Source organism: Orbicella faveolata, unplaced genomic scaffold (assembly GCF_042242905.1).
Source record: "Orbicella faveolata isolate gen_17 unplaced genomic scaffold, um_ofav_v1 contig_25, whole genome shotgun sequence".
In the NCBI taxonomy this organism is placed as follows: domain Eukaryota; kingdom Metazoa; phylum Cnidaria; class Anthozoa; order Scleractinia; family Merulinidae; genus Orbicella; species Orbicella faveolata.
The window spans coordinates 28,129,264-28,152,500 of NW_028301553.1; the positions used below are offsets into that span (position 1 = coordinate 28,129,264).

At 41.6% G+C, this 23,237-nt stretch overlaps 3 protein-coding genes across 9 annotated transcripts in view; 2 read left to right on the forward strand and 1 right to left on the reverse strand.

Moving 5' to 3' along the window:
• Nucleotides 1-8,779, forward strand: part of LOC110062438 (uncharacterized) — a 75,886-nt gene extending 67,107 nt beyond the window's left edge. For all 7 annotated transcript variants that reach the window (XM_089294029.1, XM_089294023.1, XM_089294022.1 and 4 more), the window contains one exon: nt 888-8,779. In XM_089294029.1, the coding sequence (XP_089150155.1) occupies nt 888-2,986 (2,099 nt within the window). In that variant the 3' untranslated portion in view covers nt 2,987-8,779. The remainder of the gene's footprint in view (nt 1-887) is intronic.
• A 2,178-nt stretch (nt 8,780-10,957) lies between these two features.
• Nucleotides 10,958-19,371, reverse strand: LOC110055298 (uncharacterized). Its single transcript, XM_089294074.1, has 6 exons — nt 19,049-19,371; nt 17,226-17,373; nt 16,302-16,348; nt 15,610-15,692; nt 14,851-14,950; nt 10,958-13,705 (listed from the first exon to the last, which is right to left on the reverse strand). The coding sequence occupies exons 1-6, from the start codon at nt 19,242-19,244 to the stop codon at nt 11,112-11,114; spliced, it is 3,168 nt and encodes a 1,055-aa protein (XP_089150200.1). The 5' UTR covers nt 19,245-19,371; the 3' UTR covers nt 10,958-11,111.
• Nucleotides 19,372-22,431: 3,060 nt separating this feature from the next.
• LOC149109767 (uncharacterized) overlaps nt 22,432-23,237 on the forward strand; it is a 7,326-nt gene continuing 6,520 nt past the window's right edge. Inside the window, exons 1-2 of the mRNA XM_089294669.1 lie at nt 22,432-22,909; nt 23,183-23,237. The exon at nt 23,183-23,237 is cut by the window's right edge and continues 20 nt beyond it. Coding sequence (XP_089150795.1) covers nt 22,432-22,909; nt 23,183-23,237 — 533 coding nt within the window. The remainder of the gene's footprint in view (nt 22,910-23,182) is intronic.

Consider the following 23,237-nt stretch of genomic DNA (forward strand, 5'->3'; position numbering starts at 1 on the left):
CGTGGCGGACAATTGGACAGCCGTTGTGGTTCTCGTTCGGTTCAGGGTTTTGTATAAGTGTAACTTTCTATTAAGAGGATAAAGGACTCATTAAGTTATTCAAGTTATCGCCTTGGTTCTATATTACGCTTATGAGCCCCACTGTTTTGCTGGGTTTTTTGGGACAGAGTTGTTATCAATCTGCTCATAGAAAATGTTACCTGACCAATGACAGTAGTTGTTTGTTTTGTTATCACGATCGCCCTGAAGTAAAAACTAATAACTGTTGTTGTGACAGAAACTCCTTTAAATTATAAGAGATCTTCTTCTATCTTCTGCTTTTCCGTTTTCGTTTTGCCAAATTATTGTTTCATATATATGCATATAAAAATGTCAGGAAGCTTGAAAGACTTCCTATCATTCGGTGCGAAATGGCAAAAGATTAAAAGGTTTTAGAAGTTTCCGATCTTTATTATGAAAATTAAGGCTGTGTTGCACTGTGCTTTATGGTGAAGGTGACCTACGATTTTCAACTGAAACTGGCAATATTATAGCCTTTCTCCGTGAAAACTAGAAACTCAATTTGTGAAATCAGAAACATATCAGAGAATTTCTTTAACAAAATTAAAAAAAAAAAAACTAGCAACAGATGTTTCTCTTGTAAATGTCCCAAGATAGTTAATGCTCAATATGTTTCTTGAATATGGAAAATATCGAGAAATAAATTAACAGATATATTACAAAAATTATCAATTACAAATTAATTCCCGTTTCCTTCTTTTATCTATGTGATAATGATTGCTTGCATTTTCGCCTTAATTTAAGAAATAGATCGGTTTTAGGCCGCCTTATTTTATCTGTCTGGACAGAAAAGTTACTTGAAGTAGCTTCTCTTTGATTACCTCTAGATGATTTTGATCCAGCTGAGATTATCGACGCAATTCGCCAACTGTACAAAGTCCGCGAGGGATGGCTCACACCGTTTCCTTGGTGTGAAGAGTTTCACTTTCATCTTGATAGTATTTTTACCAGACTCAAAGTGGTCAGCAGGAAAAAAACAAGAGGAACAGCGACAGACAACATCGTCAACATGTCTGGGATCTTTAAACCACATGAAGAATGTCCACAACCAAGAACAGTGTTAATTGAAGGAAAGCCTGGCATGGGGAAAACCACTTACTGCAAGAAGATGGTATATGACTGGGCTACAGGAAAACAAGAAGCAGAAGATTGCTTTCCAAGGTTCGAAACAGTGTTGTTGCTGAAGTGTCGTGATATGAAGTCTAACCTATGGGAGGCCATTGATGATCAGCTTCTCCCTCGAGATGTTGAAGAAGACGTTAGAGAGAGATTCTTCAACTTCATCCGCCAGAATCAGTCCAACGTTTTGCTTGTACTTGATGGATTGGATGAGGTTCCCACTAGTAAATTGCCAGTGTTCAAAGAAATCATTCAGGGTCGCAGAGAACTTCCAAAGTGTCGCGTGGTTGCTACGGCACGGCACGAGGCTGGGATTAAGTTACGAATACACTGTGACACCCTGCTGCAAATTGAAGGATTTACCGAAGAAGACGCAAGAGAGTTTATCCTCAAGTACTTTAAAAACATGACGAATTTGGCCGAGAAGCTCCTGTCCAAGTTGGTAAATGATGCAAACCTGAGAGACATGGTGGCAAATCCTCTTAACACTGTGCTCCTTTGCCTCATTTGTGAAGAATTTGAAGGTATTTTCCCAGAAAGGAGGACCCAACTGTACGTGGAAATCATAGAATGTATCCTTAGAAGATACAGAAACAAGAAAGGATTACCAGAAACCAACGAGGACCTCGTCCAAGTATACGACGCTCAACTGAAACATCTTGGCCAGATAGCTTTGAATGGTTTGCTTGAAGACAACTTGGACTTTGAGGAAAGTGAGCTGAAAAGTCATACAGCTGAATTACCTGGATTCGGATTTTTGTCAGTTCAGACCGGAGGCAGTAAACTAAGACCCCGTCGACACTACAGTTTTCTACACAAGAGTTTTCAAGAATGCTTCGCGGCAATCTATCTGTGTAGTCAGCTTCTCAATAAAGAGATCAGTGTCGACGAGTTAGCTGCTGATAGAAGATACCTTGAAGAGCTTCAAGGGGTCCTTTCATTTACATGTGGTATGGTAGCGGCACGTTGCGAGGAAACAGCAGAAGCCCTTATCAAGAGTATAACGGTTCAAGTGAATTACGGAGAATGCTTTCGTACCTTGCTTGGGTTCATTTCCGAATGTAGAAGAGAAGACAGCAGTTTTCATCTTAAAATGGCACGTGTTTCTGGCTCATTTCTCAAACTTCAAAGTCTTGATCTCGGATATCGATTACCTAGTGAGGGTGACGTTGGTCTTCTAGCTGAAGCACTCAAAGTAAATTCAACGCTGACAGAGTTGAATTTGTATCACAATCACATTGGTGATCAAGGTGCTACTGGTCTTGCTGAAGCGCTCAAAGTAAATTCAACGCTGACAGAGTTGAATTTGTATCGCAATGACATTGGTGATCAAGGTGCTACTGGTCTTGCTGAAGCACTCAAAGTAAATTCAACGCTGACAGAGTTGAATTTGGATGGCAATGGCATTGGTGATCAAGGTGCTACTGGTCTTGCTGAAGCACTCAAAGTAAATTCAACGCTGACAGAGTTGAATTTGCATGGCAATGGCATTGGTGATCAAGGTGCTACTGGTCTTGCTGAAGCACTCAAAGTAAATTCAACGCTGACGGTGTTGAATTTGGATGCCAATGACATTGGTGATCAAGGTGCTGCTGATCTTGCTGAAGCACTCAAAGTAAATTCAACGCTGACAGAGTTGAATTTGGCTGTGAATCGCATTGGTGATCAAGGTGCTACTGGTCTTGCTGAAGCACTCAAAGTAAATTCAACGCTGACAGTGTTGAAATTGAGTGGCAATCCCATTGGTGAAATGGTACTCACTGAACTCCTCCGCTTCCAACACGATGATCATGTCATCGTCGTTTAGTAAACAATCGTCATATGATGAAGACTTGCTTGTTGTTCTGAGTGAAAACAGCTATGGCTGTCTTTTTTAATCAAGTTTTTTTTACGTATTATAACTGATGTAAATAGATGGGTTGTTTTCATTATCGGGTTTTTTTCTGATGTGTACTGCATTACTGATAATTTCATTTCAAGTTCTTTTTGATTGTCATCGTCGAATGTTATACGAGTCCGTCGTATTTTTTCTATCAGTATATATCACCTCTTTATCTTAAGTGACGTCGGAACTGTATAATAAAAAAAATTCTATTACGTTCAAGACCTTGAAAGCATGTCATATTGATTGTATTGTCAAGTGGATATTTTAAGCGCCATGAATGGATATGTGTGGGCATTGCTTCATTATGTCACGAATTATGTGCTAAACATTTCCAGCAAATGAGATTAAGGTGATGGATTCCTTGGCTGTCGTGTGCTCTTATTGGGTGAGATCACGATCGGGAAAACATAACAATTTTTCTGGACAATTCTGTCCAAGGTGGAAAGGCCCAGTGAGGTCAACCCTATGTGAAGTACCAAAGAAACACATAAAAAGGATCTGGATTACAAAGAACAAGCTACAAGTAGCCCTGAAACCAAAGGAGCTAGGAGAGAAGACTTCCCAATCCTTCTGTCCCACCGTCTAAAAGGGTCGTGATAGCCTGGGTGCGTATTGATAATCGGTTCTCTGCGACGGTGGCATTCGGCGGTAACACAATTAAATTGTCAGATCTCAAGGAACTAATGGTTCAGGGAGTTCGCATGGCGCGCCATTCAATCAAGAGGGTTATAAGGGAGCTGTGAAATATCTTACGCAAGAAGTACGGCCATTCAGACTCCTGAAAGTAGCGGGAACTTATCTAATCAATCTTCTCGAGATGCCGGCAATAATGGAGAGAAACGTGGCCTTATAAAACTGGTCTTATAAAACGCTATTATGTTATTGTAGAGTAGTTTCGTCGATGCAAGCTCGGATCTTGTGATTAGCGTCCGTGGCCCTTCGCGGAATTTACTGGAAGGTGAACGTAGGTGGACAGATACAAATACGATGGTTAAAACAGGTGACAAAAGTAACGGCCCTTAGCGTTCTACACTTCCAAATGATCGTAATTTCACTGACAGGATCAACTTGTCAACGATTGCATCTATTTGTTAGCACCGGGGACATGTTTCTTCAGACTGTGATCAAGTTTCTACTCATGCTGAACGTAAGGCATTTCTGGCGGGCAAAAAGGTTGTGTTTTAAGTGGATAGTGGGTCAGCATAGCGTTAACAAATGCCCTCGTAAGGTCTCATGTCGCGTTTATCGTGGAAGACATCATACTTCCCTTTACCATCAATCCTAGGAACCTTCATCCGCTAGTCATGGTTGACGTCAATGGTCAGAAAAGTCCGTGCTCTCCTCTGAGGCGGGGCGAGTCACTCTTTAATGCCGTCTAGGTTGATCTCACTCAGTTGCGCGCAGTCAAAAACATAACGCGTGGCGTGGCTCAGAACACGAACGCTACTGGAGTACGACTTGTGCTTGCGAGCGATTAGAAGAGACTTCGCGTTGAGCACGCGTGCCAGGGAAATTGACAGAAAGGAGATAATTATTGATGCTAGACAACCCTCATTATGTAGAGCGGTCGCGAATTGCCAATAAATCTCATCTGTTAGGAGTCAAGTCAGGAGATCAGTGATTGGAAGACCCTCTACCGGTGTCACATCATCCTACGTGCAAACGGTACGCGCAGATCCCTACACGAAAGCGCGCGCTGCGCGTCGTGAAGAACCTGTTTCTGAATTTACCTGTTTGGCTGGGCTCTTATTGCACTAGGATCAAAACTGTATGGGTACTGGCTTTCTAGCAGTGAATTCGATCAGCAATTATGAGCATCTATGCGCTCTAAATATTCAGGGTTTGGTAGATACTCTCGCTCGTGATCAACAAGGAGTCCAGAAAGAGTTTCGCTAGCAACTGGCACGACATCGTCAAGAAGGCTGGTATCCAAATTACTCAGCATGGAAAAGCTATCGGGATGCGATGAAATAATCCATGATTAGCTTAATGAAGACGTGGTTGAGTCGACAGCCCACCGAGAGAGTTCTACATGCCCCTTTGAGCATGTCATCAGGGAAACAGCACAGCGTGCTGAGATGTGTGTAGTCTATGACTGCACTATGCGGGAGGAAAGAAAACGCCCTCTCTGAATGATTGCCTTGCGACTGGACTCGCCCTCAAAAACAAGATTCACCACGTCGCGGTTCTTGCTAGATTTCATTCGGTTGCGTTTGCTGGTAACATGAAAAAGACATCCCTGCGAGCGCGCGTTAGGGAGGGTGAGCCTGATGTTCTGCGATAAACTGGTTTTGGGATTTGCACTCCACAGAATTCGAAATACAGATCTTGAGGTTCACCAGAGCACTTTCTGGTCTCACTCCTTCTCCTTTCTGCTAAGAGGTGCAATTTTCTCTAATGGCATTTTGCAGTTGCATAAATAGCAATCTTAGGTACTGGAGCTGGAAGAAAGCATTCGAGAGGATTCTAGCGACAATCAAGCCGCCTTCGCTAAGTAGCCGTTAGGAACTGCTACTTCCAGAGACGGGAGTTTTTGGCCTTAAAAACGCCAGGCAGTCTGTAAAGGTGTTCCATTCGTTTCCTCACGAAAATGCTGAACTGATCTAAAGGAGGATTCTAGGAATGCTAGGTCGCACCTATGAATTCCTCGGTCTGGTTTGCCACACATGTCTGCAAGGAACTACTACTCTTGAAATGCTTGTGAGCTGAAATAACAACAAGCCTGGGACGCTCCTCTACCTCATGAGCTTACAGCAAAATGAAGCGATACGGAGACTGACCTGCTCGCGAACATGGTGGTAACGGGCAGGCTAGCGTCTTATCAGCGCAGTAGAACTCAATGTATTCGGAGACGCAAGTAAGTGTGATATCGCCGCAGCAGTTTACGCCTATACTTATCATGATTCTTGGAAAACATGTGGTATGGTGATTGCCAAAAAGTTGTGAAGACTCAAAATAACCTGGCGAGAACTGCAGGAAAAGAGCGGGCTTCAACTCCTCTCTCTGGGAGAGAGTCTCAAAAGGAGCCATAGGACTGGACAAGGTGGAGGAATACTGTGCAGGCTTTCTGCGTGAAATGGTGCAGGACACATGGCTGTAAGGTTAAGTCTGCATATGAGCCAAGTAGCCCATCAGGCCGGAGCTTATCCCGGTTTCTGCAGCACGAAGCGGCTAGAAGTATTTCTACTGCCTTTGGATGAGATGTTAGTCCATCGCAGGCTTACCCCCCAGCATTAAATTCGCCGGTACTCATTTATATACCTGGGTGGAGAAAGGCTGTGTGAAATCGAAGTTTCTTGCCCAAGAACACAACGCAATGTCCCCGGTCAGGGTTCAATACCGGAGACAAGCGCACTAACCATAAGGTAACCGCATACGCGTGACATGGCGCGAAAAGAACAGGTAATGATAATCACAAAAGCATGTCTTGCACGCGAGGAAAATCAAGGAACATACGATTGATGAGTGGAGACATGTACCTTCTCATCAGAATACTGCTTGTCTCAGCAGGCGTGGGGATTCAGTAACCGCTGCAGCATTTTGGTGGAGTAGACCCGAGTGGCTACTGCTACAGTGCGTGGCGACCAAACCCTGTGACTACAACCAGTAGAGAATGCAAAGTCGAGTCCAAAATAGTACACGAGGTGATAGCAGCAGCTACGATGGACTGGCAACCAGATGAATATGACCATTCACTTGAACAGCATGATCTGCCAAAGGCCCTTCGAGTCTGCGCCTGGATCGCATGGTTTATACATAATTCCTGCCAGGTGCTGTAGAAACGCTGGACTTGTGAGTACGCCACAACTGCACCGCAGTCTGCTGGCCAGAAACCCTGAGGATCTGTGATGTAGTCAATCTGTGTGAAGACGAAAGCAATCGTGGCAAGTGGCTCATTGGGATGGCAGTGCACCTGTTCAATGGTCGTGATGGAGTCATGCGTTTCGTGAAACCCCGTGCAGGGAAATCTTTCTTTGAGAGACCCGTCCAACCCTTCTGCCACTAAAGCTATCGTGCAACAGTCCCACAAGAACTCAACAGTGGTCAGATCTGAACCCGGACGCACCATCTTCTCGACCGAGATGAGACGCGCGCCGAAGTTGCTGGTTGACCGCGCTTCCAGGATGCTATGCGAGATGTGGAGAGGTAGGAATTTAATTTACGCTCATGGAAATTAATTTAGCAGAGAACTTTTATTATAGGAGTACCAAGTGTCTGTTCTCGGGTTATCGTTTGATGTTGTGATTAAGTGTTCTAAACGACATCAGTTTCTTGCAGAAATCACGTGGGGGAGGGTGTCAGGACTGGACAAAGGACCTCGTTTACGTTTAAGAGCGTGACATCCCAGTGATTGTCTTGTCAAGAAACTTTTGATTTTTTTATTTTAACAATGTGTGATGAGTGGTCAAGAGAAAATGTGTGTAGGCATTGGTTCATTTTGTCACATATTATCTTATAAACATTTTCAGCGAGAGAGGTTTTCTATATTTGAGGCGTGGTAGATAATTATAAGAGTGCTGGATTCCTTGGCTATGCCATAATTGTGAGAGATTACGTGCGGTTGTGATTCTCAAGGAATGAAATCTAGAAACTCTGGGTCTGTCCTATGTTCCCACAATTAAATGACTAACAAATAAAATAGTCATGCGCTGAAAGCCTGAGAAAATTCAAGTTTTTTGGGGGGGGGAGGGGGAGAGGGGTTGGGATAATCAGAAAATGTAAAAGAGGCTTTTTTGGACATTGCTGTGAAGACGTGGATTTCATTCTATTGGCAAAACAAATCTTATACCTCCTTCTATCCCTCCCCCATCATCAACATCGGAGTTTAGCTTCGGCAAACGTGGATGACATGGATGAGTAAAACAAACCAACATTGGGAGGGGAGGGGTATATTTGTGAGATTTGCATATTTCAGTTATTATCTCATAGAAGCAGAGAAGACAAACGTTATTTCTCAGTGGCCTGCCCTGCGTACAAGTCTACTAAGGCAGAAGATTATCAACCCAAATATGGCGTTTACCAACCTCCTTGCTTCAAGGCTACATGACGTCAGGGACTGTCTTATTTTACTGGACTTGATTCTCACTTTGTCTCCCTCAGCAGCAAAGTATGAGAGAGGATCACTTAAAGAGTAATCTGCGAACAACTTTGATTCAGAGCACCCTGTAAGAAGACGCTCTTTAGACAGCACATGAAAGCGTACAATCCAAACTAAGCCATCCGTAACTAGTGTTGTGGAGCGAAGACAAAGAGGCAAATTCTGTAGATATTCATATTGACTTTTAACAATCTGAAACTTTCAGTAGATTTGTCCTAAGGAACTCTATCATGTTAGCAGTGCAAGCAAAGAACTGAAATGTTTTTCTAGCTCTACTGTTCGGTTGTTTTTGTTGAAACTATTGATCTTGAAAGCCTTCGTGATATCAAATTACTGCGTTTTACATCAGAAGGTTAGGCCCTAGGTGCCACAGGGCATTCCGGGATTGAGTTAGTGAGTGACATCACAAGGTTACGGTATTTAGAATTCTCGTTTTGATCTAATTCAAGAGAAGTTAAGTCGACATTTTCTGTAGTCAAATTAACTTCGATTAAGTTGTAACTGCAACTTCTAATGTTCCCGTGTAAAATCGAGCGTTTCTGTTACAATGTTTAGGGTTGAAGTTGTAAAGAAATTCATATTCAAGTTCAAATTATTACAAAGAATTATAGTTCATATATTTGTCTGGTATCTTTAATTGTGTATTGTTCATAACTTGATAAGTTTGTATGTATTTTACCAGCAAATTTAATGCTTTGGGCATAGTTAATAGAGGGGACCCATTCCCCTCTATTAACTACACTTAGGGTAACCCTTTAGAGAACTCGTATCCCATCCAAGGTGGGGTGGGGAAATACTCTTAATCACTTCATGTTACAGAAACTAGGGATATGCGCCGACCTGATGGCCTCTGTATCCTAACGCAAAAAGTGAAAAGGTGCTTTTATTTCATCTAATCAGAAGCGATCTGGCTTTCGCGCGTTTTCCCGCGCTGGGCACGTGTTGCATAATTTATGCCTTCAGTGGGGAACTTGTTGAATTATGAACGAAGATTCATAGAGCCAGCTACCATTTAAATAGTTCTTGTAGGAACTCGGGCTCGTAATGTAATTGTAAAATAGGAACACATGTAGAAGTTTGGAAGAACAGGAATGAACAACCGATTTTTTTCCTACATCTGTTTCGAGTTCTCCCTAACTCTCCCAAGGTTTTTAATTGTTAAGATATAAATTTGTTTTCGCCTGCGCTAGCCATTAAACCGGCTCCTGAAAATTGAGGTAGAAAAAAATTCGGCGAGCTAAGCCACCCTTGGGTGTCCGAGATTTTCCTTTAATGGGCTTTTCATCCCCAGACCGCTCGCACTAGACCCTGCTCGGCTCGCGCGTCTGCGTGTTTCTGCAGTATTCGCGCTTTTCCACCAGTCGACATCGTATTAAAAGCAGAAACTCAAATAATGAAAGATTATTTTAAGGTACTCGGAGTTGTGATTCAACATTCAACACTGTAGCGCAACATTCACTGATAGCATGAGCAGTGATAAAAATGTAGATACCCTAGAAATATTTTTTTAAAAAAGGAAGTATTCTTTACAAGAGTCCAAGTAAACGAATACTAAAACGCGCTGGGAAAGTGCATTTCTAAAAAGTTTAAACGATATAGGGCAAATCATCATTCCAATAAAGCGCGCTCTACGAACGATTTTTGTTTGAACGTTGTTGGAAACTGTTATTAGAGATCTTTCCATTGGACACCTGAGCTAATCAAGTTCCAATTTGGTACATAAAAAGATAGGATGTACTGAGAACCAATCAGGATCGAGAATTTGGTTTTATTCAAATTACTTAAGCTTTTACTTTGTTGCAAGTGCTTGATGGAAAAAAGACCTTTTCCGTCAATACCCATCCGTACACAGATGCACACGCCCAACCAATGTTGAAACAGGCTTTATTGATGCTGTCAAGTGGTTACAACACTGGAAAGAGGGACGGGGGGAGGGTTGAAAGATGAGAAGTGTAGTAAGTACAGATAATTACACTTGAAATGAGAAGTACACGAGAATAGGGTTGGCACCGGCTACGTCAACTTCGCCTGCAGTTTACCTTCTTAAATGGTTAGTGCCCCCTAATTATTCGAAACATAACTTCCTTTTCCAATCATCGACAGACTCTCAAAGAATGAACAAAAACAAAGTTTTGGGAAGTTCAAAATTTCCCAATTTTTCTACCCACGCGGCATCACTGTCAAGTCACTGGAAGTTCGGTCGCTAAATGATTGTCTCATGGTGAGTGCGGAGGACTCCGGATCGAGCGGTTCGGGTTCAAGCCGTAGCCATTGTGTTGTGTTCTTGGGCGAGGCACTTCACTCTCACAGTGCCTCTCTCCACCCACGGGTTTAAATGGGTACCGGTCAATTCAATGCTGAGGGTAACCCTGCGATGGACTTGCATTCCATCTATGGGGGAGAAGAAATATTCCTAGTCGCTTCATTCTACAGAAACCGGAGATAAGTACTGGCCTGATTGACCAGTTGGCTCGTATGCAGACTTTACCCGTACTTGAAGTAACGTTACCGGTTGAATAGATTTGCCTTGTAGACCCAGGAACACAATTTTTGGCGGAGTAAGTTGCATATCAGCGTTTTATTTGTGATATTTTTGACTGGTAGACTTTGGAGCCATATTCAAGAACGAAGACCACTTTTTTCAGAGTAAGGGTGGTCTTTCGGACATTGTATCTCCGCACCGAATTCCCTGACGCCCATATTTGTTTACATTTCTAACAAGGGTAACTCAATTACCGTGTGGTGTCTTGGAAGATTTTCGCGCAAACGCTCTTGAACAAGTACTAAACTTTAGCTCTCTTTAAACTGAGAACATAACCGTTTTATTACGTTAGATTGGTAAAAATACGACAGCCGATTTAGCTACTAGAAAGTGGCATCCATTGAAAGACTACTACACTTTCGTAACTTTACGTTAGTCATTACTTTGAACTTGAAATTACGTAAAAGTCAAACAAAACTTCCCATGGTCGAGCCATGATTGAAAAACGATCTTGTGGGTGAAAACGGGTTTGTCATTGAACCAAAAGAAAGCTGGCTGCTTGAAAAGGGCTCTAAACCAAATGGAGCCTGTCCCTGGAATGCAATCCCAGGCGCTGAGTTTGATCCCAATGAGAAACTTGAGCCAGCATTACTGACTGCATAAAACGAAGATGTAATACTGTCCACCGAATGTTTTAGAAAGCTGGTAGATGGAACAGAAACATTGTTCATTGAATTTACAGCTTGCCCTGTTCCTTGCTGTGGTGTTACGCCATCTGTTTGCCGTCTGGCGGAGTTATGAGTTACGAATGTGAACTGCGAAGCTGCAGAATTTGGCGGGGACATTCTGTAAGCACTGTTTCCTGTAGGCCCGCTAAAGAGCATCGCTGACTGACTACTGGGGGCAGTTGCCTTCTGTTCTACAAGGTCTGGCATGGCTGCAAGCGCGCGCAATGGGTTGTTTGTGCTGGCATCATGGCTGACATTCGACTTAACAGAGTGAAGTAAGTTTGGATTCACAGACACCATAGCGGTGCTGTTGTAGTTTGCATCTGAGCGCGACGAGATGAGATTATCAATGGCATAGGAAAGACTTGAGTTCAAATCACTAGAGCCGATTAGAGACTCGGCAGAGAAATCCGAGTAAGTAGTCCTGGATGGCCGTGTTTGAAGTTGGGATTCCTGTGTCATAACTGAATCTCCCATCAGTTCGTTTCCTCCAATCAGCGCCTCTGCCGAGTAATTCGAAAAACTCTGAGCATGGCCTTGTTCACTGGGTGTACTGTGAATTGACGGGGCCACGGCCATTGTTAAACTGCTCTGTTGGTTTGGATTGCTGTCAGAATTAACAGATGCAGTCGTTATGTGTGGAATGTTCGGCAGAACCACTTCACTTGAGGCAAGCAGAGATTCGGCGGAGAAGCTAAGGCTGCCAGAGCCAAGCTGCGAAACTTGTTGGTGTTGCTGCAAATCTGACGACGTTTGTGTTTGCTCCATGCTCTGAGGTAAACCAGCTAAAGATGCAATACTGTGAGAAAGGCGTGGTATCTGGCCAGCCTGACTCATTCCTATACTAGAAACTTGTACAGTTGGTTTACCACAATCTACTCGAGTTGGCATGGTATTAGCTGGAACTGACACCTGAGTGGTAATACCTGGGATCAGAGAATTGACGTTAAAAGTCTGTATTGTCATTATCTCCGGTTGAGGCTGACAAATACTAATATTTCCTGGTGGTTCCTGGGAGCCGCAAGTGCTCGCTCTCTTTGCCATCCTGGTGTTGTCTCTCACAGTTAAGTGTGCTGCTCCACGTTTGTTTGAGGCCGAGGTCGCTTTATTTTCTAACAAAGGTTTGTTTTGGGAATTTCTATTCGTGTTTTGAGTTCGGCTTGTATTAACCGCCGATTTTTTCTGACCCTTGTTGGCAGGCCCTCCTTTTTTCGCTTTACAACCCCCTTGGTTTTTGCTCGCATCTGTCGGCGCCTTTGGACGAGGAGTACTCTCGTTGTTCTGACTAATTTTGGACACAGTTATACTCTGGCTTGGAGTAGCAGTCACATAGAATGCCGGCAAGCTGGTGCTCTGTGTCACAACAGTGTTGCTGACTCCAGCTGCAGCGTGTTGATTACCCAGGCTGTTTGGCACTGGCACAGCGACAAGAGGAGTTGACATCTGAACTGCACTGGGAACAGCAGCACATGAGCTAATCACAGCTGGTTGGAGGTTCAGGATAGCGGCAGAGTTATGCCCCGTTGCAGGAGCGACAAGTGGGACAGCATTCACCACACTTATTGGCGAAATTGATGTACCAGGTTGTAGTGCAACTTTCATGATGGCTGCTACACTGTGTCTTGAGTAGCCTGCTTGAGACTGCAACACTTGAGAAGCACAGCTGACTGGCGTGCTAACAGTCTGTAACGGCTGCTGTGTTACAGAGCAGGGCACCTTATTTCCAAACTGTACAACAGGGGGATTAAAGGATGGATTAGGATTCGACAAACTGCTAATGTTTCCCTGTGGCTGGTTTAATTCAAGTTGGCCAAGGTTGTTTCCACTATTCTGCACGACAGATGTTGTTGGAAGTTGAACCGTTGGACATGTTGTAACTGGAGTAAAAACAGACGCTGTGCTACTTGCTACAGAAATTGGATTAGTTGTTATAATAAAAGGGGCCACATAAGCAATTGATTCTCTCTTCGATTGCTCCTTCGCGACAGAAGCCGAAGTGATTGGCAAATGATTGAGCACAGCAGTGGTTGCAGTAGTGGGCTGAGTCGCATTACTGATCACTGTTGTTTGGCTGGTAACCTGTGGTGGTCTCGACGCAGTTGTCACTGCTGCAGTTGGTGATTCCCTTGATTTTGGGACCTCTGTCGTCATCATAGCAATAGCATCATCAGGTGTATCTGTGTCAACTGTCCCAGATGAGGTAGAGTCTGTTGTTGTTGTTGTGGGGATTTTTCTTGGAATAGGTATGCTATTTTTCTTTAATAAATCTCTCAACAGCTTGTTTTCTTTAGTAGTCGTTCCAAGTCGAGTTTTCAATAGCTGAACTTCTTGAGCTAGAAGAGAAAAAATTTATGGGTAAACAATAAACAACATCACAGGCAAAGATGACAAGGAGGTTTGAGCTCAATGGACATATGGGGGTGCTTACAAGAGGAATGCAGGAGGCGCGGTGGCCTCATGGTTAGGGCGTTTGTCTCCAAATCACGCGATCTGGGTTTGAGCCTGGCTGGGAACATTGCATTGTGTTCTTGGGGAAGACACTTAACTCTCACAGAATCTCTCTCCACCCAGGTATGTAAATGAGTACCAGCGTATTTAATGCTGGTGGTGACCCTGTGATGGACTAGCATCCCATCCAGGGAGGAGTAGAAATAGTCTTAGTCGCTTCATGCTAAAGAACTCAGGATAAGCTGTGGTATGCACACTTAAGGTTACAAGAGGAATGGGAAGCCTACTAGAAGAGCAGAAAGATAATTATTGGAAACAGTGGCCAAGGGGAATCTTTTAAGGACATGCACTATACAATACATGTATCTGGATAATATTGGAGTGATAATGGAGCAATCTGATTTGTTGATTTTAGTTAAAACCTCTGAACTAACCTAGTCATGAAATAAGGTGGAAGGTGAGGAAACAATGTAGTCTACATAAAAAAAAGAACTAAAAAAATGAAATTAAAAAAAAAAAAAATAACTTTATTTAAGTGTCAAATGTATTTAGCACTGTTGTGCTGATTGGGGATGCTGTAACTAATAACCATATATTGCAAGTATAACATAAACTATTAAGAATCCCAACTGGTTGGAGGCTGACCAGTTGGCTATTTACACAATGTGGTTGAGGAGTTAAACATGGGACTAATATTTGTGGTAGTATAAGAGACTAAATTTATGAAAAGCATGTCAAGAAAACTTCACCCTAGCACAGGTATCTTCTTTCTTGCCATCGAAAGTAGACAACATAAACAATCAAAGCAATGTTAGTCTTTTTATTTTCCTCCACTCTCTTTTCTCTTTTTTGCGCTCTTCTATCCCTTTTTTTCTTTTCATCACTTTGGGTATTGTTTAGGCCTTTAGGAGTCATGAAATTAAAGTGCACACATGTAGACATTTGGTGCAAAGGAACATACTTTTCATTAATACATCATCTTCATAAATCCAGTTTATCTAGTAAAGAACACATGGTGGCACTCCCTTACCAAGCTTTTGTTCTCTCTGTTGTAAATCAGACAGTTCTTTGAGCTGAGTGTTGACTTGGTTGATGTACTCAACTGTCTTTTCAAGAACAATGTTTTTACTCTGGAGAAAGAATAAAATGAAATTATACTCAATTACAACAGATAAAAAGTCTAGTCGTGTTTCTTATGTTCCACATTATTGTGTAGCTAAGACCTTTCATCATTTATTCATGCGCCAGGCTCAGCACTAGTCAGTACAAAACTTTTTTGTTGTTTGTACCTGTAGTTTCAGTCAATATGCACATGTAGGTTTAAAAGTTTGTAAACTCTGTGTAACCCACAATTTTCCAGTCCTTAGGTTGTGCCTGCTTTAATAATTTAACTAATCAACAATAGCTAAGTGTGGGTAAGGTGTCTGTAAGGCTGATGGAACCATGTTGCATGAGCTGAGAGTACAGGAGAGAGTGAGTGGCAACCACTAAGCATCGTCACACTGAAAGACAACTACAGGGGAATAAAATATGTACAGTACCCCATACTTGCCTTGGGGAGGGATGGGTTGGAGCAAAGCCTTCGGAAGCAACATGAACGTTAAACAAAATGGCCTGACCTCAACAGGAGGACTGCAAATTCATGGCCTCCCTGCAGAACCCACAGGCCACCCCACATCAAGGAGAGAAACTGCTAACCAGCAGTTGTTTTGAGTTTAACTTAGCCTTAATTATATTTTGCCGCATAAACGTTATTTTTACAAAATAAAACAGTCATCAAATTAAATACCTGCTTTCCCCAGCTGCATTGTGGCACTACATCAGCTAGCTTTAATATCCAATTATTAATTTTGTCCTTCCGTCTCCGTTCAACTAAATAGAAACAGATATAATATTAAGACATGATAAAATTTAACATGCTACTTTTCTTAAAAACCCTAACAATAAGTAAATGGTTTAAATCAGCTTTGGGGCTGTCAAAAAACCTTCCATTTAGGGAGTGATAACGCTGATATCACAAGTTTGATCAGTTGTACCATCATGTGGTTATCAATAAGAACTTGTAACAATATAAGACCACAAGGGTGAATATGTACCAAATCAACTATCACATAGGCTGTAGACAAACAAGGAACTAAATACCACTAAAACTTGTGATTTCTCTGTTACAGCATTAACATCAGATTCTCACAAAAAAATTGGTCTTGCAAAAGAGAATCCTTTACCCTTTTGTATGCTAGACAAAATTGAATCTTTGAAGTCTGTGGATGAAACCCTGGTGTGCAACCATTTAAATGAAAGTTACCAAGCACTACTTTGACATGGTTCTGTTTATTATGCTGTATAAGAAATAGAATATAAATGTTCGGAGTGAAAAAGTTGAGGATAGTGGTAATATACAGTTTTTTTTTCTGTTTTCAATTACACACCTATGTACCTAGCAAATTACATTGCAGAACAGGTTTCCTTCCTATCACTTGCCTTCATTATGCACAATCCTTCTTCTAGTCTGCTGGGCAATGCCTCCACTATTCCAAAAATTAAAGCAAAAATTTAAATTTTGTTATAAGAATTTAATAATGCTTGTGCATTTAACACAACATATCCGATGTCAACAACACCATCTCACTCTCTGCAGTTTTCAATCCAAACAATCAGCCTTTAATAGATGAGAAATCTAATGATGGAATGTTGGCAAGCTTGGGACAATACAATGTTCTGATGTGATACTTCTCAGTGACTTATCAATCATCACTTCATTCCTTTCAAAGAGTTTAATGTAAGACATTTGACTAAATTTGATTCACCTTGTTGACCACCACTCTTAGGTATTATAAGACATGCATTCATGACAACATACAGCATGAATTTGCATTCACACTTTAAACATGCTTTACTCTCAAAATGTCTCCTCACCAAGGGGTAGAAATAAGTACACTGGCAAATTCAATGCTTGAGGGTACTAACCCTGCCATGGATTAGCATCCCCTCTAGGGGGAGTAGATGAACACCTTATCACTTAAAGCTACAGAAACTGGGATAAGCTCCAGCAATATGAGATACTTGGTGCAAGTTGGTCATCCTCTGTTCTCAATAACCATTTTACAGGGACCACAGAGACCATTTTAAAGTAGGCTATAAAGGCAACCACATTAGGGGCCACTGTTACACCATTTTGAAACTTCCAAGTGGCAAAATTCATACATTATTCATTCGATCTGGAGCCCTAAAAAAATCAACTCTAGCAAAAAATAGGGAGGTCTATAACCCTACCAACCCTCGCTCCCTCTCCCCATGATTCTTTGCTTTATTGCTCAATATTTCCCAAGTGGTACAGTTCTAGTAACTGCCATGCCATGTATAAAGACTTGTGAAGGACTAGTTTAAACAGTGAGGACCACCCACCTCAACACTATGTCTGATGAGACGTAGTATGGAGTCTGGTTGCTTGTCGGAGAAGCAAACCTGTATGAGAACACGCTGGCAGGAATTGGTTTGGTGGTATTCTGAAGAGCAGGCAAGTTTTTCTGGACCAAGCCATTACTTGCTGGTACTAGAAGGAGAGAAGTTTTTGATAAGACGAATAAAAACCAGCCAGTGTTAAACGCAGACTACGCAATGCAGACTGCAGACCAGGGGTAAGGTGCAGACTGCAGACTGAGGAAATTTTAACTTAATTTTATCTGTTACCAGGCTAACTGGAGCATTATTCAGGCTAACCTGAGTGATGTTCTGGCCAACTGGAGTGCAGCTTTTCACCACAATTAACCTGAATAACCCTGTTTATGGTAAGTACTCGATAATGAAAATGATACCGTTGATAAAAACTTAAAACGACTGTAGCCTGCAGTCTGCATTTTACCCCTGATCTGCCATTCTCTGCATTTTACCCTAGGTCTGCATTTTACACTGTCCACAGTCTGCATTTTACACTGACCAAAAATTATAAAAACTGTAGTGATAAAGCCTTGTGTTAGATGTACCTAACATCTTGAATAACCTTACATCTGTAGGAAGACTATTCTACAATGCAACAGTGCTATATGTGAAAGTTATTCCAAACTGTAATAATAGAAACACAGACAAAACATTTCCTATTTCAATTAGGAAACACTGTCAGTGAGAAAATGAAAGGAAAGTCAAACTTGTGTACAGTCCAACCTGTCTACAACAGCTACCTTGGGGAAAGAGGAAAGTGGCCTGTTGTAGAGAGCTGGCCATTATGGGGAGGTAGGAGTGTAACATGACACCTTTTCAGGGGTGAAACATTTCTTTTCTTAAAAAATGCTCAGTTTAGTATTATAAACTATACGTAACACAATCAAAATATTTCAATAAAACAGAAACTAAACAGAAACAGAGACCAATGAAGTGTTACAGATCAAGCTTGGTGACCTTTTATAATAAAAAACGAAGTTTTGTATGCACCATACGCCAGTCACTGGATAACTGTCAAGAGTTTATTTTGGCAGTTGCGACATGTTTTAGTGGCCATTGCTGTTGTGGAGAGGTGGTTGTTGTAGAGAGGTTAAAATCAGTAACTGTATGGACCAAAAATTGTGGCCGCTGTAGAGAGGTGCCTGTTGCAGGGAGGTAGCCATTAGAAAAGGTTCGTCTGTATTTTGATTATCAAAATGTAAATTCTCTTTGTTCCTTCATTATTACATAAACACTGTCAGCTGCTTGTGCTCAAAATTTAGTGTTTCTAGCAGTTTTGAGCATGTGCCAATTTTCACAGGGTGTTTTCTATAGGAATTAAGCACAATAATTATGAAGCATATTACAACCCACTGGGCATGAACAATAATTTATTCTGCATACACATTCAGTTCATTGATTCAACTGAGTCCACAGGATTTCAAGTCTTTTTTTTTGTAAGAAGACAAGATCTTTAAAATGCACTCAAATATATCAACTAGGGATTCATCAATACCGTTCTGCAAGCGCTCCAAAACAAAACGGCAGGCACAAGCTTGTAATAATAATAAAAAGGTTATTTGACTTTGATCTCTCGATGTTTTTCAAAACAGCTACCAAGCTGTATGTAAAACTATAAAGAGTACAATGGAAAAATGCTTAGCCATCAAAGCTAATCTGATAGTTATTTCGTTAATTTCAAGATGAAATCAGCTGTTTGGTCGATTATGCTATCGCAAGACACTCTCCCTCTGTCAGTTTAAAATTATCTTGTTCAGAAGCTTTAGGAAAGGATAGATAGCTTTACTTACCAACTTGAGCGACCGATGCCGGAGTAACAAAGAGTCCTAGCGGATTTTGTTGAAGTGTAGTTGCGACCACAGAGGAAACAACATGGCCGCCATCTTGGATGTTGTTGAACTCAGCTGCGGTTTCGCGACTTTCAATGGACTCCTTGGGGATCTCAGCTATTCTCTCTAAAGTTGAAGCACTCTCACCACTTTCCATGTTAAAAACACCGAATAAATCGCGTTCAGATCCATACTTTCACGCTGCCTGCCATGAATTAACTCCCAGCAAAGAATGAAAATAAAAATCTCTTGATATGGAGAATTTGATTAAACGATCAGTAACAGGAAGCGAGGCCGTAGAAGGTGAAACGGTATTACAAAACTTAGAACCATCAGTGAGGAAATTTAAACTGCCTAAAATCAAAGTTCACTTTTATTAAAGGTCACGTGAGAAAAAATATAACGAAATTCTTGCTCATTCGTAAGCGATAAGTGGTCGGGGAAGATGCTTTAAGTGTAAATTCTCTCTTAACTCCAAAAGTTCCGCAATCGAATCCGCGTTACAGTGTTTTGATTGGCCTAGCGGATATAACCTCCATCGAGGGAGGGGAGGGGAAGGGAATCTGGACGATGTACAGTTGTACAAGCAAGTGAACTTTGTTGAGAGTCTGTTCGCCAAGTATTTTTCGGGGAACTACCTCACAAAATAAAATTTTTGCAACGCGTTAATCTAAAAACTTTAGAAAATTTGTATTTTGCGGCACGAACATTTGGCGATTTTTTACGTAAATTTTGGGGCACAGTCCAAGAGTTTAAGTTTCAGATATATCTGAAAAATTATAGTTCTGGATGAAGACTAGCTTGTATCATAATAGAAGAAAATCGAAACTGCGTTAGAAAGTTCCAGGTTCAAGCCAGGAAAAAAAAGAACAGTTCAGAAAATAATTGGGAGAAACAAACTCAGTGATGGAAGACATGGAATAACCTTTTTCGCGATGCGATCAGGCGTTCCTTTCACCGTTAGCCGAAGAGAAAAAACGCCAGATCGTACTACTGCGCACGATTTTCGCCTCATTAGCGCGCGCACATGTACATGAGCGCGTGCGCGTACAAAACGGAAGAGATTTCCCTCAAACTAAGCTCGATAGCGAAATATATGCTCCTTTCCTCAGAAACGAGCACGGTGACCCCCACTTTTTATTTCATAATTTCAATGAGAACAATATCTTCAATAACTGGTGATTACCAAGTCACCTAAATAACCGTATTTGTCAGCATTGTGGCGTGAAAACAAGCACGGTGACCCCCTCTTTTTACTACGTTTTTAATATCTCCTTGTCCTGTAACAACAGCATACCAAGTTTCATCGGGAATCTATGGCGGGTTCTTTTACTAGGAATCACCTTAAGGTCATTCCTCACATTTGCATCGCGCATCCTTACTGCGCATAATTTATGGCGTCATTAGCGCACGCTCGTGCACGCGCATATTGAAAACATGACGGATTTGCCTTGATATTGAGCTCTGTCAGTTGAAAAATGGCTCTAGCTCACCAACGAGCACAGGCACCCCAATTTTTTTCCAGTCATTGTGATCAACTAATCAAAAGCTCTGCGCGAGAAAAGACTGAATTAATTTCTGTTGCTAAAAATTGAATAAATAAGAAAGATAGTAGATACACTGTGGTCTTTTCTATTTTGCAGTCGGTAACCACGTTAAGAAATTTGGTTCAAATTTTTAATCAAGGATTTAGGTTTCTGTCTTAATCAATCGTAAAATGTTCATTTGTGTCCGACACATTGTATTGACTCTAGTTTAATGCGTGTTCTTATGAATCTGGGCTCACAAAGATTTTACAATTGCTGGGAATGCGTTTTTATAATAAACATTGAATAGTGCCAAAATGGGGCATTTTGAATGCCTCACTGCTCCTGAATGAGCATGGGCACCCCCGCTTTTTATTTCAAAATTGAAGTTATCATATGACAAATATTCAGTGGACAAAGTTTGAACAAAAATCTATTGTCACTAAATACAAAGGTTTTTGCGCCAGGTTAGGACCACGCAGAAAAAGTAGATCTTTGCTTTACTGGAATCCCCGGAGAAAAATTGGGGTAGCCATGCATTATTTTGAGATAATTAGCCATAAATCTCGGCAAAACTGCTGGCATCAGCAATTTTCTGAAAAAGAAGGCAATGCGCAGAAAAATTCCTAGACAACGAGAGTAATCCTTATTCAAGGAAGCAAAGGGTCAGCAAACTGCTGAACTGTCTGAACGATGAAGAACTTGTGGATTTAGTTTTACCAAGGATTGCCAAAATTGTGTCACCCCTCGACTTTGTACTGCACGGAACTGTTGGAACTCGCGATTTTCACAGCAAATTATGCAAGTTCAGAAATGAACTGTCCTTGCGCTACCCAGAACTTCAAGCACTGTTTTGTCCAGAGCCCTGACCAAGCACTGGTTCCTATGATCAGAGGCAAGTGTTAAAGTGCCAATGAAGTAAAAAATAATTGCTGCTTATTTGAAAGGCTTTTCAAAGTAAAGAAGAATGGCGTTTCCCTTTTTGGAATATCTTTTTTCATTCTAGAGATATGTATGTTTTTGTATTATGCAAATGAGCAAAGTGATGACGTCATAGGTGGTTCCACTTGAATCAAGGATATCTCTCGAAATATTGGAGCAGTGTTCTTCAAACTTGGCACCACAAATGTGCACCACAAAAGAAACAGAATGACACCTTCTGTGTTGTTGCCATGGCAACACTTTTGGCTCCAGTCTCTTTTTGTGAAAAACCAAATATGCCAATTTGCAACCCTTCGAAAAGGGACAGAAGGTCTTGCTTGGAACACACATGATTCCCATATTGTCTTAACTCTTCCCATTAGATTGTTGGGAGTGAATGATCCTTGTTAAAGATAAAATCTGATAGTAAAAATTGGAATGGTACACCCCTTTCTGAGTACTACCCTGGTACTGCTCACCTAAGCTTTCAGTCAGCTGAAATGCTATGTTTGCGAATTGCAAAAATTGCGGCAGGTAAAATTTGGTTTTTCAAACTAGTTTACACTGACAGTGATTGTATTGTGCCGGAAAATATCCACATCTTCCCCAGAGAAGGTTTTTTTGGTTTAAACCCACCAAGGCACCAAAAATTTTTCTTTAGCTTTACTTTCGTTGAAACAATGGAGGTAGGGATCTGTAGGGTGGTTATGGATTTTTCCTAGAACTACACAATACGAATAACAAAAACCAAAGCATAAAGTGCCATTTTCAAAAATCGTCAAAGTACTTTTAAAATTAGGAAATAATGTGCACGTCTTTCACAAGTTTGCACCCTTTTTAGGATATTTAGAAATTAAAAAAAAAGGGCTACCGGTACAATAAAAATCCTGCATAGTTATGAAGGCCTCTGACGTTCTTGGTTTGGAAATTACTGCAGATTCCATAGTTCTAGATGTCAAGTCACTACAAAAGATGGAGAGGAAGGTTCGCAGGCACTTGGCTACGCAGAGTTCCATCATTGAAGCAGACGTCAACCAGAAATCGAGTGGTAAATGGACAGAGCAATGTATCCTGGCTTGTGAAAAATCACCATACCGGATTACGGTAGGACTGGTGCGTCAAAGAGAGCCAAAATTCAGCCAGTTGAAAGAGCTGCTACTAAAAATTCCACCCTTGAACCGAGCAGCCGATGGGGGCCTACAGGCAACTTACCCACCAAGTTCGCACGTCCATAGAAATCCCGAGGAAAGATATCCGGTCCTGAAAGATCCGACTTTCGTCAGAGCCGGACAGCTAGCTTGTTTGGATCTGTTAACAACACTTCCACCGCAGAATAAAACTGGGTACGTCGTCAAAATGTACCCACTGACTGAATGTAAATTCAACACTCTTCCACGGGAAAGCATCGAGCGCTGACGAAATCCGAAAGAATTATACGAGGATTCGACTCACAGAAGACATCCTAGTGAGTAAGATTTTGAACTTTCACTTTCAGTCTAATTTAGAATAAATATCTCTCTTCCATGGGACGATTTCTCGGTCGCAAATTTTCCCGCATGGTTGCCGACCAGCCGCCATGATTCGAAAACAGATTGAATTGGTGTGCGCGTTGGTTTATGGGACACGCTATTAAAATTTCTTTCCCCAGGCCTCCGCAATGACGTCACAGATCACCTGACGCCTTGTAACAAAGGCAAAGCGAT